The sequence below is a fragment of the Pelodiscus sinensis genome, chromosome 3, assembly GCF_052426305.1.
Source record: "Pelodiscus sinensis isolate ZL-2025 chromosome 3, ASM5242630v1, whole genome shotgun sequence".
Taxonomy (NCBI): Eukaryota; Metazoa; Chordata; order Testudines; family Trionychidae; genus Pelodiscus; species Pelodiscus sinensis.
Genome location: NC_143054.1, coordinates 109,543,386 through 109,558,791, shown reverse-complemented (window position 1 = coordinate 109,558,791; position 15,406 = coordinate 109,543,386). Strand labels below are relative to the sequence as shown.

Here is a 15,406-nt window from a genome sequence, read left to right as displayed (position 1 = left end):
AGACGATCCTTTCGGTATCAAAGGGTGGCTCGGTGCCGGTACAGTCGATGACGGGGAATGCTCAGGTGCCGATGAATGTTTAAGCTTTGTGGGAGGCGATGGTCAATTCGGTGTCGACCATGTAGGAGAAGAAGGATGCTCAGGAGTTACCGAGCGTCGTCTCGCCGAAGGTTTAGAATGAGCCGGTGCTGGAGTGCGGTCCTGCACTGAGGAATGGCTCATCTCCGCAGGCGGCTTGGGCATGCGCGTCGGTGCCAGGGAGAGTCTCGGTGCCTGGGAGTGGCTGCGCGCCTGGGAGTGTCTTGGTGCCGGGGAGCGGCTCGGTGCCGGGGAGCGGCTCGGTGCCGGGGAGCGCTCCGTACCGGCAGCGGTTCTCGAAGCCGTGGAAGTCCCTGGAAGTGGTTTGGAGACCGAGGGAATGGCTGAAATAGTTGAGCCCGATATAGAAGGGCTCGGAGCCAACTTACTCCGGCTGTCTTTAGGCGCCACCCAACGCTTGCAGGCGGTGCCGTTGATGTCCCTGGCTTGTCACCTGCACCCGATCTTGAGGGTGGAAGGGATCGCGCCGGTGATGGTTTCCTCTTCATTTTTTTAGTTTGCTCCGCGTGCCCCTTGGATTGTTTGACCTCAGGTTGCAAAGCTTTTTCAAACAAGAGGATCTTTAGGCGCATGTCCCTGTCCCGTCTTGCTCTGGCTGTCAGATTGGAGCAATGGGGACATTTCTGGGGTATGTGGCCTTCCCCGAGGCACCTGATGCACAGGGAATGGCCATCAAAGGCAGGCATTGCCTCGCGGCACTCGCCGCACTTCTTGAACCCTGGCATTTAAGAAGAATAAACTAACTATTTGAAGAAAAAAGATTTTTTTTAAACTACTAGAACTATTAACTATATAAGAAATATAACTAACTTTTAAACTATGTATATAATAACTATGGGTTGTGTCTCTGTTGTTCTAGTGAACAGGGTTCACGAGAGAGACGTTAATCCGTCCACGGCCGAGGACGGTCAGGAGGAACTGGCGGGAGCCGGACCACCAACGCTCAAACGGCGCGAAAAGCCATGGGCCGTACTTCGCGCATGCGTGGTCCGGCAGACTACGGCTAGAAAAGATCTCTGATCTGCGGCGTCGGGACAGGCCCGACACCTACAGTGGAGCACCCACGGGACACTGCTCGAAGAATAATAATAATAACGATTTATTAATAAGCTGTTGCAAAACTTTTGTTAGAAAAAGTAAACAGCAGCTAAAGCACAAGTAATAGGCTATACAAAAGCTTTCTCCACAAAGATAAAACACAGCCCATGTATTTATTTTTTAAACATTTATATCTTACGTTTGAACTGTGCCATCTTGCTGTCTAACACCCAGCATGAAGAACAGATTAATATTAAGCCTTAAAAGTTGCTTGAGGGTGGACATGACACTTTATTCTGAATGTGTTAAAGAACTTTTTCTTGTCTTATTTCCTTGGGACATTTGTTTATGGGCTTTTGTACAAAGTGAGACCTGGAAATAGTGGCTCCCAGTCCTTAGCATGAACAGACAAATATATAGACATTTTAATTCTTTGTAACACAGTTCATATTTATCATTGTATAAATGCTATACTATTACTTCCTGAAGATTTTCATTCATACTTTAATTTTACACACAAATGGCAGGGAACGAGGGATACAAAAAGGGAAAGAAATGCCAACATTTTAGCCAATAAGGTTAAAGGGCCTTAGACAAAAATATTAACCTCTCCAAAGGCAAATCAAATGCCAGTGAAAAAGGATATATGAATAAACACAACGAATAATTAGGTACTCTGGGTAGCCCATGAACTCAAATAACATACCAAGAACAATTTTCATCTCCTGAAACTTGGAAAACTAAAAAAGTTTCCAGAACAGCTTTACTATAGTTACCATATCTGTCTGATAATCTGAAATCAAGTGTAACTGTTTTGATGTAAATAGAAACATTCAATTTTTAACCCTATCAAGGGGAAAAAGGAAGCTACAGTCCAGAGTGGATCTCTCTAGACAGCTCAGCATTTCAGTATTATAACAATAGGTGCTCTAGAAATACCGGACAACAACCACTCAACTGAAGTAACTTTCAAGATCAAAGATATCTAACACTAAGAAATGACTTCTTATATCTGAACACTTCTATTGTTATCATACTATGATATTGCTCCCAATCTACACAACCTAGTAAATAGGAAGATTTTCTTCCCTTTGAAGATAGTTTTCATGTTTATTTTTAAACTAGCCAAGCAGCCCGTTATAAGACAGGATTTTCAGGTCTCTTCTCCACATCAGACTTCTCTCCTGAGCCTCCAGTTTATGGCCGGGGGCGGGGCCTGGAGCTGCTGTCATGCCGCACATCACCGCCCTGCCCCCCCTTTCCCTCCCGCCGTGGCGCTCAGCTGACTTCTGTGCTGCTCAGCCGGGCCGCCATGGGGGAGCAAGCAGCCGTTTGGGCCCCACACTCCCCATGCAGCACGGACCACCCAGAGGGAACAGCCAGCATTTCAGCATTACAGACTCTCAGACACTGGGCTACTATATATATGATTGTATCATAAAACCTCAATCACAAAGCACTGGTGACATACTGGCAGCATCTCTGTATCTGAGAAAAATCAACATTCTGCTCTTGCTTTACTGTTTGCAAAGTAACTGACAACTGGTTTGGCAGATTTTTTTTATTATCTTTTCAAATCAAAACTTTTTTAAAAGGACAGGATTAAGTTTTACAATAAGTGATCTTACCTCTTCTGTATATTCTCTCTTAAGAGGGGCACCAGCAGTTACCTGAAATTGAAGGCAAATAAAATTCACAATCATGTAACAGTGCTAGTTAACTGCATGCATTGTCAGAAGTAACGTAACTTTTGTGCTGCAAAAAATAATGCACATTGCCAATACAAAACAACAATAAGACCACTATCTTCCTTTTTGGTGACAAAGTTCAGTACAACCACACATCACAGCCTTACAGAAATTTACAGTCATACAAAGAGAAAGGAAAAATTAATCACTTTCCCTGTATACAAAAGATAATAATTCTTCTCTTCTCAGTTTATTACAGCAGTGACTTAGTGTCAGGGTTTTCTTAAAAAAAGAAAAATAGAAGTTACAGTTAGAAAATTATTGGGTAAAAACGGCAAGTATTTATGCGAGACATTGGTTCTCTGTGTGCATTTTAAATTCTTTCTGCTGATTTTGGTGTAAAAAATGAGCTTTTACAACTGTATATAATGTTTGTACTAAGGATGTTAAGGAATAGTTAACTAAGCAAATGCTTATCGCATAATCAGTTGACTAACTGATTTCTCCCTCCCCCCCGCTGCCTCTATCAGATAGGGGGTACTTCAAACTGGCAGCGCTGCACAGCTGATCCCCATCTCAGCTGTGCATCGCTGCTGCTTTGAATGCTGAGGCGGAGTTTCAAGGGGGCAGTGCCACATGGAGCCCGGGGCCCTAGCTGATCCCGGGCTCCATGCGGCATTTCCATGGAACCCAGGATCATCTGGGGAGTCCACAGCTGATCCTGGGTTCCTCTGAAATGTGGCACAGAGCCCGGGATCAGCTGGGGAGTCTCCCACTGACTCCGGGCTCCATGCTGCGCTTCTGCTTTGAAATCCACAAGAGTCCCCGCTGGGGGCTCTGGTACACAAGCATGCAGCCCTGTGTCAACGGGACTGCCCTCTGGCCCCAGGCTTCATGCAGAGTTCTGCATTCCTTCTTTGAAATGTACAAGAGTCCCAATAGGAAATTCCATTGACGACTTGACTAGTAAAATAACTGATAGTTAACATCTCTAGTTTGTACTGAAGTCTAAGATTGCCATATCTGTTTCAATAGCTATTTCCTATAATAGCCTTGGGAGACCTTCTTGAATTAAGTATCTTTGGGATCCATCATATTCAATGATTTATATATTATTGTGGGGCGGGACTGTATGTAACCTTTTAACGGGGGATGTGATCATTGAGAGACCAGAAGATTCAAAAGGACTATGCTAAACAATATGCCACACAAGAATGGACTTTTGGATCAAAATGAGTGAAGTAGTTTTCTTGGGGAATATTTAGCAGGAGATGAATGCAAATTCCTTACCTTCCATTATACTAAAATCTAGCCTTTTGAAGCTTCATCCTGAGACATGAGCCATGGTCTATTGATCACTATTATATGCAGCCACGCTCAAAGGACCTAGTTGGATAAAGGAAAGACTGATCTCCTCTTGAGTGTCCTGATTCTGAGACAGGTACGGGTTTGAAAGGACTGACTCCTACCAGCTCCTTGGCTGGAAAGTATTCTAATATGTGTGTAGATCCTTTTACTTTGTTTTCAATATTATTTTTTCCTCTGGAATGCTTTCACATTCAGAATAAATAAGCTTGCTCATAAAGTGTTGTGTGGTAACGTATGTCAATTGGGCAATTTACAGCCTTTAGAGCAGTGGTTCTCAACTCGTTTCAGTCCATAGACCACCAGGCCAATCAAAAAATTTTCATAGACCACCTCCAGCACATGTAGCACAGGATGAATGAGAGCGCAACCGCTCAGCATGACGGTGGCAGCTACACTGATGCTCAGAGCCTCAGACGGAAGTTACTGGCAGCACAACATGGTTGCGTCCTAGGTGATGCTATGGATGACGTGCTGAGTGCTTGTGAACATGGCATAAAACAGCCTAATGGTGTGTGACTTTGGACAATGTTCCTATGGACCACTGAAAAAGTTACCATGGACCACCAGTTGAGAACCACAGCTTTAGAGTGAAAGCAAACTAGAAACATTGGCTTTGTTAGGCATTCTGGCTTACTGGGGAATATCACAGTGTAGGCAGAGAACTGTGCAGCCTGGAAAAATCCTGCTCAAGTCATCAATAGACATGGATTTCTAATGATGTAACACCTGAATAGCAGGGTGTATAGATTGGGTACGCCAGAGGGACCATAAAGGGGGAGGAAGGAGGTGTAATTTCACAAACCATGACAACTATAGAAGAGAGAGCTGGATATAATTCTGACTTGGGCATCTAAAACTTTCACTAGGTTCTGATTGTAGAATCCTGTTTTTATTGGTGATGATATGAGACACGTCAAAAAACCTGTGTGACTTTCAAATTTCAGGCCGAGTTTGTGGGGCATATAAAAGAAGGAAAATGGATACAGAGTCAGTGAAATACAAACATAAAAGACTGTGATGCCATTTCAGAGTCAATTTCCAGTGTACAATTACAGTTTAAAAGCTGGTTCCTCACCAAATTTGAAGTAGCTCTACTGCTTAGAAATCACTATTAACATGTATAAAATGCCTAGTTTCCTTTAGGATTTCTTCAGAATGGAAATAATAAAATCACAGGATGGGAAGGGAACAAGAGTTCATTCCCCTGCACCATCCTTGACAGGTGTTTGTCTAACCTGCTCTCATGCTTTGTTGCTCTTCTCTTGATATTTTCCAATTTGTCTACATCTTTTCTGCAATGTGGCACCCAGAACTGGACATAATACTCCAGGTGAGGCCTAATCACTCTGGAGTAGAGCATGTAAAAATGGAAAATCCACACGAGATGCTTGCTCCAACTGTAGTCACTTACACTGGGAAAAATGCTGGAGTAGAATGAAGAGACTCCCCTACATCTGCTGTTGGAAGATTCTCCCATTGCTAGAACTGTGGAAGACTGACATATTGTTGCCTTCCAAGGACCCCTGGAAAATTCTGGTGTAAAGAGGCATGCCAAAACCAGGGCTGCAGCACACAGGGACACCTGTGTTACTTGCACAGCTCTTATGGGGTGGTCTAAATTATACCAGAGATTGCTACTCAACTAGGGATGTTAGATATTGTGTAACCACATGAAATATTAGCAGTTACATGACTATCTGAAGGTCCCTGGGAACGGAGCTAGAATCCAGTGCACCCCCACCCTCAAGAAGCCCCTTTGCACCACATGCTGCTGCCTCCATACCAGAGGCAGCACCTCAGGGTACCAGGCGGGAGCTGGTCCGCCTGGGGAGCCAGTTTAAAAAAACAGCTCCTCGCGCACAATGGCTGCCTGCAATCTTGCACTGCAGCCTCTGATACAAAAGCTGTATCAGAGGCTGGTCCATGAGAGCAGCACTTGTCTGCGGGGAGCTCAGACACCTGTGGACAGGGGCTGCTGCTGCAGACCAGCCTCTGTCCACTGCAGGCTGAGGCTCACTGAGGACAGAGGATGCTCTGTGGGATGTGGAGAAGCCTCTGTCTGCAGAGAGCTCAGACCACCCCGTGGACAGGGGCTGTTGCTACAGACCAGCCTCTGTCCAAGGTGAGCCTGGGCCTGCTTGAAAACTGGCTCCCCATGTGTATTGGCTCCTACCTGTCCCCCTCATCACCCTCTGTGATATTGCCTCTCTAGCAGAGCAGATGTGCAAGGCTGTGGAGAGGGCAGGTGAATCTAATGCTCATGGGGAACCTGCTTAAAGTCAGCGCCTCACGGCCACTGTTCCTCTCCCGTCCCCGTCCGTTGCCTCTGATATAGAGGTAGCAAGGTGGGGTGGAGTGCGTGTAGTCGGCAAGACGTTGACATCCCTGTTCCCAACTATAAAATAAAGAACATATATTCAGATGACAGGAATTAGAAACACTGCCTTTCCCTCATCCACATAACTAGTATATAGATTTAGATGTAAAGTTACTAAATAATCAATCATAGATGATACAGATATTGCCATCTTTCATATATATGTGTATTGCACTCCAGCAGCACAAGGAAGGTGGAACTTGCCTGAAGGTATAACAACCCAGCACAGAGGGCAAATGCAGTTGACAACAGGAATAGACAAAGCACCCTTCTGGCTGCTGGAACAGTGCTTGTGGACAGCTGCAATTCAGAGCTAACTGTAATGCTGCTTTACATGACTTCTTGTGATCTGTATCAAGTATCAAGGAGTCACAAAGGCTTGCTTTATATCGCCACTTTTGTAGCTAGCCTTTGAGATCTATGATTTGGTCCATTCTGTCCTAGTATAGTATATTATGTACATTTTTGAAAGACAAGGATTAGATAAAATAAACACATTGTTTTTTTAAATTCTCTTTTTGATAGAATGAATGAAAAATGTCAGTACAATGTACCATCTGTGAAATTTATGGAGGAACAATACGTCACTAGACAAAAGCGCTGTATGTGCTGGATAACAATGAATTAGGATAACAAATATTTTGGGTATTTAAACTTAGAAAGCCTGGCACCAAAGGTATGAATAAGGGAAAATCTCAGCACTTATTCTCCCTGTGATTAGATATAAGGAAGGCTTTGTGCATTCCACAATTCTGTGGTTGTGGAAACAGCTCTGGAATTTGCCCCCAATATGAGGCTCCACAGAAAGCTGTTTCTCTGGGCAGTATCAGATCCTTTCAGAGTGAGCTGAACAGAGAAGCTGAAACGTGTTGCTAGGCTGGTTAGCAGAGTGCCAGTCACTTACAGATTCTGCCTAATCGAGTGGGAAGTATCTCTGCCATTAGCAATCTACAAAAGCAGGGGGAGCAAAAGATTACTGTGATACACTGGGAATGGGGGAACAGATATCAGGCAGTTTAGAGAACAAAAGGCGGGGAGTGGGAAAGGAGAGGGAGTAAGTTCTCTCTTAGTGGCAGTCACAAGCCAGAGTCTCAAAACTCACTGATTATCACCTCTAATATCATTAGCTCACAGACATTTACCTCCCCCCCATCCCCCTTCTGTTCTGAAATTTGATTTGTCCTTTTCACATGTGTTCATTTTTTAAATTGTATCCTTTGGTATATATGGTTGTGACAATTTTCTTCCACTATTTGATCTGAGGAAGTGGGTCTGGCCCACGAAAGCTCATCATCTAATAAACCATCCTGTTAGTCTTTAAAGTGCTACATAATCCTGTATTTTGATTCCACTAAGCACACTGCAATCTGAATTCATCTCTCCATCTCAGCTGCCAAGCTCGCTGGCTCATAACTGCTCGCATGCACTCAATTATTAACAACACTGAGATGTACAAATTACTATGGTAAGAAGCATGGGAGTGAATGTATATAAATAATTTTAAAAGGGTTTTTAAAAACATAAACAAACTTCACTCCCTTTTCTAAGAATGAGTACTCAATAGCTATCTAATCCTCTCTCATATGGTTTGACTCCTATAATTTACTAGGGAAATTCAAGAATGGACATCAGTGTGATGACATGGTTTAGGAAGGAGAATTTCTAAGTAATTGTTTACCTCAAAAGTTTTCACAGACACCTTTTAAAATTCAGAATTTTATACTTATTTCAAATGTTAATAGTAATTTTTAAGGCTTATCATTTGTGTTTCAAGAATGGTGAAGACACTTACATTTGGCCCTCCTCCGTGCATTTTCAAAGCTCTCACTGTAGCAACAAGCACAACTACGCTGGGAACTAAGCCAGATGCTCTGCATTTGATGTTGAAGAATTTCTCCATCCCGATGTCAGCACCAAACCCAGCTTCAGTTACTGTCAAGGATAGAGAACTCAATTAAAGGCAAGGGACACTTCACTTTATTCTTGTATGCTGCATACTTTTCAAAATGCAACTGCATTCATTTTGCCAACCCCCCCAGATAGAGTTCTATTTACATGACTGATTTTGATTATCTTCAACCATTCACTGCTCACAATAAGTTCTCTTTTTCCTGATAAGTAAAATATGTCACTCAAGAGGGCTGCATAAAAAAAGTTTAGTAGCATCCAGTCCTCTGTTACAACTACTTTAAAAAACAAACAAACCTTTTCTCTAGGGTTACCATATTTGAACTTTCAAAACAGAAGACACCTGGTGCCTGCTGGCACGGCTGCTCCACTTGCACAGGAGGCTGGGCTCAAGAGCTGGCAAACTCATCCCCGCACATGCCAAGCTCAGGGCTCTGACTGCTGCCTTGCTGCTGGTGGGGCTGCCGCTGCCCCCGCTGGCTCTCATGGCCACATGCTGTGCTCCCACTTCCCCAAGATTTGTGGCAGTGGGGGTGCCAGGGCTACTGAAAGGCCAGGAGGAGAGAGTGGGGGCCAGGAAGGCTGCTGGCTGGGGTCCGTCCTGGGGCATGAAGTTAAAGGCACCGAGGGGAGAAGTGACATGGCTAGAAAAAGAACCCAGGAATCCTGCTTCCTAGAATCCCTTCCTTTCCCCTGCCCACCCCACCAAGCACCAGCTCCCACAATCCTTAGAGCTGAGACTGGAACCCCCAAATCTAACTAACAGATCCACTGCCTAGCTATAGGAAAGGAAAGAAGCCAGAAATTCTAATGCCCAGTTCCCTGCTCTAACCCAGTGACCCTCCCCTATCCCAGAACCAGCCACTCTCCCAGCCCTGCTGTTCTAACCCAATAAGTCCACCCCTCCCCCAGAGCCTGGCATCCCCAGCTCCCTGCTCTAACCCAATGTCCCTTTCCTCCCCCAGAGCTGGGGACAGAACCTAGTGGGGCAGTGACTCCGTCGAGGAGACAATCTCCCCAACATCGGACCTGCCCTGGGTCTCACCAGAGTGGCCACTGCCATAGCCATGTGCTTTTCCCTCCAGGTGCTGGGTCGCATACGCAGAGCGGCTGTTCATGTCTGGGCACACGGCTCCGAATGTTCAATTTGAAGGATGGGCACATGCCGTGCCCCCTCCATGATCCCTTTTGCAGGGCAAAATCCCAGACATTTTTAGCCATTTAAAAAAGCCGTCTGGCCGAAGATTTAATAAGTGAAAAGGAGGACATGTCCAGAAAAGCTGGACATATGGTAATCCTACTTTTCTCTATTCTCCCATATCACATATTTTTACTAAATAGGGATGGATCCGGATCTGAAACCCCCTGAATTTTGGGAAAATTTAACGTGTGGCCCATGTTTGCACAGAACAAACACGCAATTTCAAAATTGAAAAACAGGGTGTATTCATGATGGATCTACTCCGAGACAACATTCAAGCAAACAAGGGTACGTCTACACTACAACGTTAATTCGAACTAACTTAGTTCGAATTAGTTAATTCGAACTAAGCTAATTCGAACTAACGGATCCAGACTAAAAAACTAGTTCGAATTAACATTTTGCTAATTCGAACTAGCATGTCCACATTAAGTGGACCCTGAACCGGGGTTAAGGATGGCCGGAAGCAGTGCCGCCAGGGCATCAGAGGAGGACTTATGAGTGTGGAGATGCTGTCTCAGGCTAGCCAAGGGCTGTGCTTAAAGGGTCCCGACCCCCACCCCGGACGGACAGTTCTCAGGGGTGCCCCGCTTGCAAAGCAGTCCTGGCTTGGAGTGCCCGGACTACCCACACTGGGCACATCACACCACTCGGCCATCAGCCCGGCTGCACTTGCCACAGGCTGCCATCTGGGGAGAGGGGGCAATTGGGGGGCTGCAGGAGAGCTTCCACCCCCAGAAGCCCGCAGAGCCAGCCCAGTCCTCCCCATCGGGGGCTCGTGCCCCATTCCTCCCTCACCTCCTTCCACTTACCCTTCCCTAGCCCCTCTTCTTGATGTACAAAATAAAGATAACGTGTCTTCCAAAATGGAATCTGTCTTTATTGAACAAAACTGGGGGAGACTGGGAAAAGGAGGTGGGAGAGGGGAAGAGAGAGGCTGGGAGAGGGGAGGGCAACTAAAATGATCAGGGGTTGGGAACAGGTCCCATATGAAGAGAGGCTAAAGAGACTGGGACTTTTCAGCTTAGAAAAGAGGAGACGGAGGGGGGACAGGATAGAGGTCTCTAAAAGCAGGAGTTGGGTGGAGAGGGTGCATAAAGAAAAGTTCTTCATTAGTTCCCATAAAGAAGGACTAGAGGACACCAAAGGAAAGGAATGGGTAGCAGGCTTCAAAGTAGTAACAGAAAGTTGTTCTTCACAAAGCAAAGAGTCAACTTGTGGAACTCCTTGCTGCAGGAGGCTGTGAAGGCTACAACTAGAACAGAGTTTAAAGGGAAGTGAGATCAAGTGATGGAGGTTGGGTCCATGGAGTAGTATTAGCCAGTGGGTAGGAGTGGTGTCCCTGCCCAAGGTTTGTGGAAGGCTGGAGAGGGACGGCACGAGACAAATGGCTTGGTCACTGTCTTCGGTCCATCCCCTCCAGGTTCCCTAGGGTTGGCTGCTGTCGGCAGACAGGCTACTGGGCTAGATGGACCTTTGGTCTGACCCAGGACGGCCACTGTAAGCTCAGGGCTCAGGGTCGGGGGTCTCAGTGGACCCCCTTGATTCTCTTGCACACCTGCTCCTGGGTGGTCAGGCTGGCAGCTCTCCTGCCCTAGACGGCCACTTTCCTGTGCCTAGTGTGGAGATTGTGGACGAGGTCCACGATGTCTGCACTAGTCCGGGTGGGTGCCCGCCTCTTGCGGTCCCGGGCAAGCTCCCGGGAGCCGCCAGCCTGGTCTCGGGAAGAGGGCGAGGGCTGGGGGGCATCGGGTGGGTGGCTCGATCCGTGCCAGGTGCAGGGTCTGCTGGCTGGGTGCTGGCAGGCTTGTACCTGGCACGGGCACCGTAGCCAGCCCGTGCCCCTTTAAGGGGTCTGGGGCTGGGAGGGGGGCAGACGAGATTCCCTGGTATTGGCCAGAGTGGCCACCAGGGAAACCTGGGGAGGGCTAGCCTCCCACTAGTTCGAATTAAGGGGCTACACACCCCTTAATTCGAACTAGCTAGTTTGAACTAGGCTTAATCCTCGTGAAATGAGGTTTTCCTAGTTCGAACTAAGCGTTCCGTTAGTTCGAATTAAATTCGAACTAACGGAGCGCTAGAGTAGCGCCTATGAAAGTTAGTTCGATCTAACGTCTGTTAGTTCGAACTAACTTTGTAGTGTAGACATACCCTAAAACACTAAACCCCTATCATATCATATTGATATGGTGCAACTGATCAGTAGGAGTAATTAATCTTCGGAATGATTTAGCAAAGGTAGCGGTGGATTCTCCATCCTTGACAATTCTTAAATCAAGATTTAATATTTCTTCTAAAAGACATGCTCTAGGAATGATTTTGGGGACGTTCTATGGCCTGTGTTATAGAAGCCAGACTAGATGATCACAATGATCCTTTCTAGCCTTGGAATCTATGAAACTATTAATCTATGAGTTAAAAATATCAAAGGGAAAATGTCTATATTAAGTGAAATAATATTGTTGTATCTGTAGAGTAGGGATGTGACTGGGTTGACCAGTAACCCTCATTCTTAATGTGTGTGGCTTACTGGTTCTGGATAACTGGTGGAGGCTGGAACAGTTCCCCGTCTGCCATGGGCAGGGGGCTACTCCATCCCGGAAGGACCTGCTGCAGGTGGGGTGCTCCAGCTGGCTCCAGCAGACCCAGCCTGGGCTGTACTACATTTAACTAGTTAACCAATAAAATGGGATTTTACATCCCTACTGTAGAGCCATTTGTACTAGTATCTTTCTTCCCCAGCTGCTACATATTCTATTGCTTCAAACCAAGCTTTTCATGTAATTCTAATTTAAATATACTAAGTAAGAATTTCTTTTTAAAGCAAGTACACTACTGATTTAGCAAATCAAAGGTTTACAACTAGAGCCGGTAAAAAAAAATTCTGGTAGAATAGTTTCCCTGCCAGAAAATAATGAATTGATGGAATCAAAATGTTGCATAGGAAATGGCAATTCCATCAAAAGTTTAGATTTAAACCAGCCCTGAATTCCTGCCTATATTCTCCTGAGCAAATCCCTCAGCTCCCTGGCAGATCACCTGATGGGGTACTAGATTCCAGAGGATCCCCATCTCCCCAGCAGTCCACAGAGTCAGCCACACTGTCTGAGCAAGCCGAAAGGTTCTGTTTAATTTTGATCCAACCAAAATTTATGAAAAATCTTGCTCCTGTGAATGATTTTGAATGTTTGACCATCATTCTGCTTTTGGACTAATGTTGTCCCCAAAAAGTTCAAAAACATTTTCTGGATGAAAATTCTCTTTCCTTGACATCTCTGCTTAGCACAATACCACACTTTCCAAACTTAATACACAAAATTAAATTAAGACATCACAGATGCACGCATGAGCATCAACTTATGTCAAGACACTTGTTTTACAAACAAAGCCATACATTATGTTTATTTTTGTCTTATATTTTTATTGGACATAAATATTCAGCAGAGTTGGAACTTGCTTAGATGGCAGGTAAGGTGTGGGCAAAAGTGATAAGTTCTTTAACTGGCTCTCTGAAACAAAGCACAATGGTTCATTATAACTTTAAAATAGTTTTAGAAGTGGCTTAACGTTAATTTAACATGTGGGAATTTTGTTCCTAGTGAGTGGCCCATGGTCTAACATTCCAAAGCCAGTTAGTTAAACCAACATTAGCAGCATTATGAAGTGGAACAACAGAGAAATATATTGTACATAAAATGAATATTTAATAAAAGATTTAAAAAGAGGTCTCAAGCAACACAGCCAAATCATATAAACCTTTGAAAGTCAGTGTCAAGGATTTCCATTGTTAAAATGTCAGGGATCTGATCTGCATCAAATATTTTTCCTATAATAAAAGTGAGTTCCTGCACAAAGATACAGAGGAATCTGAAAAAACAATTCAACTCACAGAATGGCTACAGTAAGTAAAGGAGACTATGGAACAAGTGGTATTTACAGATAATTGCTGTTTGAATCTCTTGAAGCTAGATTCTATTTTGCCTTGTGCACCAACCCAGTTTTTCAGATAAGTTCTGAATACAAAATATGTATTATGCTAGCAGAAAGAATCCACATGGATTTTCAGTATTTTTTACTTATGAACTGAATATTTTTTTAAACATCCAGTCATTGACAATAAATACAGAAAGACACAGTGTTTACCATAGACCTGGGAAGCAGAGATGTGGGGGATGGTCCAACACACACCAGATTTTGTGCCTCATGCCAGTATCCCAGACGCCAGCCCACGATCCCTGCCGCCACCCAGGGTCCTGGTCACCTGCCCCACGGCCTATGGGGTTCCTGACTGCTAGCCATGCTGCTGGCCAGGGGGCCTAGAGATTACGCTCCTGGGGCTCTGCAGCTGTGGCTCCAGCCTGGGGTGGTGAGTGATGCAGATGGGGTAAGGCAGAGAGCCTTCGTTCTAGTACCACCTGTGTTTACAGACTCATTCTCCAACCCTTAACCCAGTTGAAATCATACTTGATGAACTCTAAATGATCTTCACTGAGGTCCAATGTGAATCAGGAAAAATTTGCATCTTCAATACCTGATTTCCCCACATAAGCCTGCTGCCATCATTTTCCAGATTCACTATAGGCTAGTGTCACAACTTCTCCAAAATATTGCTTTGATTACATCAATCTGCTACACATTTGCAACTTACTACCCCAGAGTTAGTCATAATTCTTGCATAATCAACATGGACACCAAAGTCACAACCATGTTACAAATATAGCTAGAGCACTGGAGGGCGATTATCGGCCCATGGAATGGATCTGGTTCACCAGGATCAGCTCCTGATGGGCTGTTGCCACAGTATTTACCTGTGCCTCTGCAGGTATGGGTGCTTACAGCTCTTGCTGGCCACAGATCACCATTCTCAGCCAATAGGAGCTGTGGAAAGTGGTGTCCTGGTTTGTGCCACTTCCTGCAGCCACCACTGGCCTGAAAGGATGATCCGCAGGCAATGGGAGATACAGGCACCCATACCTGCAGAAGCACATTTTATATATAGTGGCGACAGCCCACCAGGGGCTAACTGTGGCAAACTTTTGAACTGGAGCTTGCCCTCTGTTTTCTACCTATTGCCAAAGATGAATACAACTTCACTACATTCTTGCCCATCATTGACATGTAAATATAACCTCAGAAAAGTCCTTAAGATACATATAAGGGATGTTAAATATCGGTTAATTGATTAATCTCATGAACCCTTATTGGTTACTCAACTATTCTATAGTCCCCGGAGGTGGGGTTGCAGCCAATGTGCTTTGGCCCCACTCCAGAGGAGACCCCTGCCTCTCTGCAATGCTGCCTCCCTTCGCGGACAAGCTGCCTGTTGCCCCGTGATACAGAGGCAGTAGTGTGGGGAGGCAGCAGTCACTGTCTGGGGTGGGGCTGAGCTCCGGGACCTGGCATGAGCTGGAACTGAGTGGGGCTGCTGGCCAGCCTGCTAAACAATTTACTGGTGGAGGGGAGGGGGCAGGAAATGCATGTAGTCCATAGCATTAAACTATAAGCTTTTCCTTACCAGTTAATCAACTACACTATACATCCCTACTCCATATAAAGATTTATGTCACTTTTTGGACCACTTTCTGTCTTCAGCCACAGAAGACAAATCTGACATACAATGTGAAAAAGGTCTCATCACCTTTCTGCATTTGACTTCAGCAACAGTGACAGTCATGTCTGTTTATTACAAGGTCCACAAATATTGTGCGTGCACACACACACACACAC

At 45.2% G+C, this 15,406-nt stretch overlaps 1 protein-coding gene across 4 annotated transcripts in view; it reads right to left on the bottom strand.

Annotated features, from left to right (window-relative positions):
• The window catches only part of MTHFD1L (methylenetetrahydrofolate dehydrogenase (NADP+ dependent) 1 like), a 266,470-nt gene that overhangs the window by 105,172 nt on the left and 145,892 nt on the right, over positions 1-15,406 (bottom strand). For all 4 annotated transcript variants that reach the window (XM_089777293.1, XM_075924433.2, XM_075924434.2 and 1 more), the window contains 2 exons: positions 8,363-8,502; positions 2,766-2,807 (listed from right to left, as the gene is read on the bottom strand). In XM_089777293.1, coding sequence (XP_089633419.1) covers positions 2,766-2,807; positions 8,363-8,502 — 182 coding nt within the window. The remainder of the gene's footprint in view (positions 1-2,765; positions 2,808-8,362; positions 8,503-15,406) is intronic.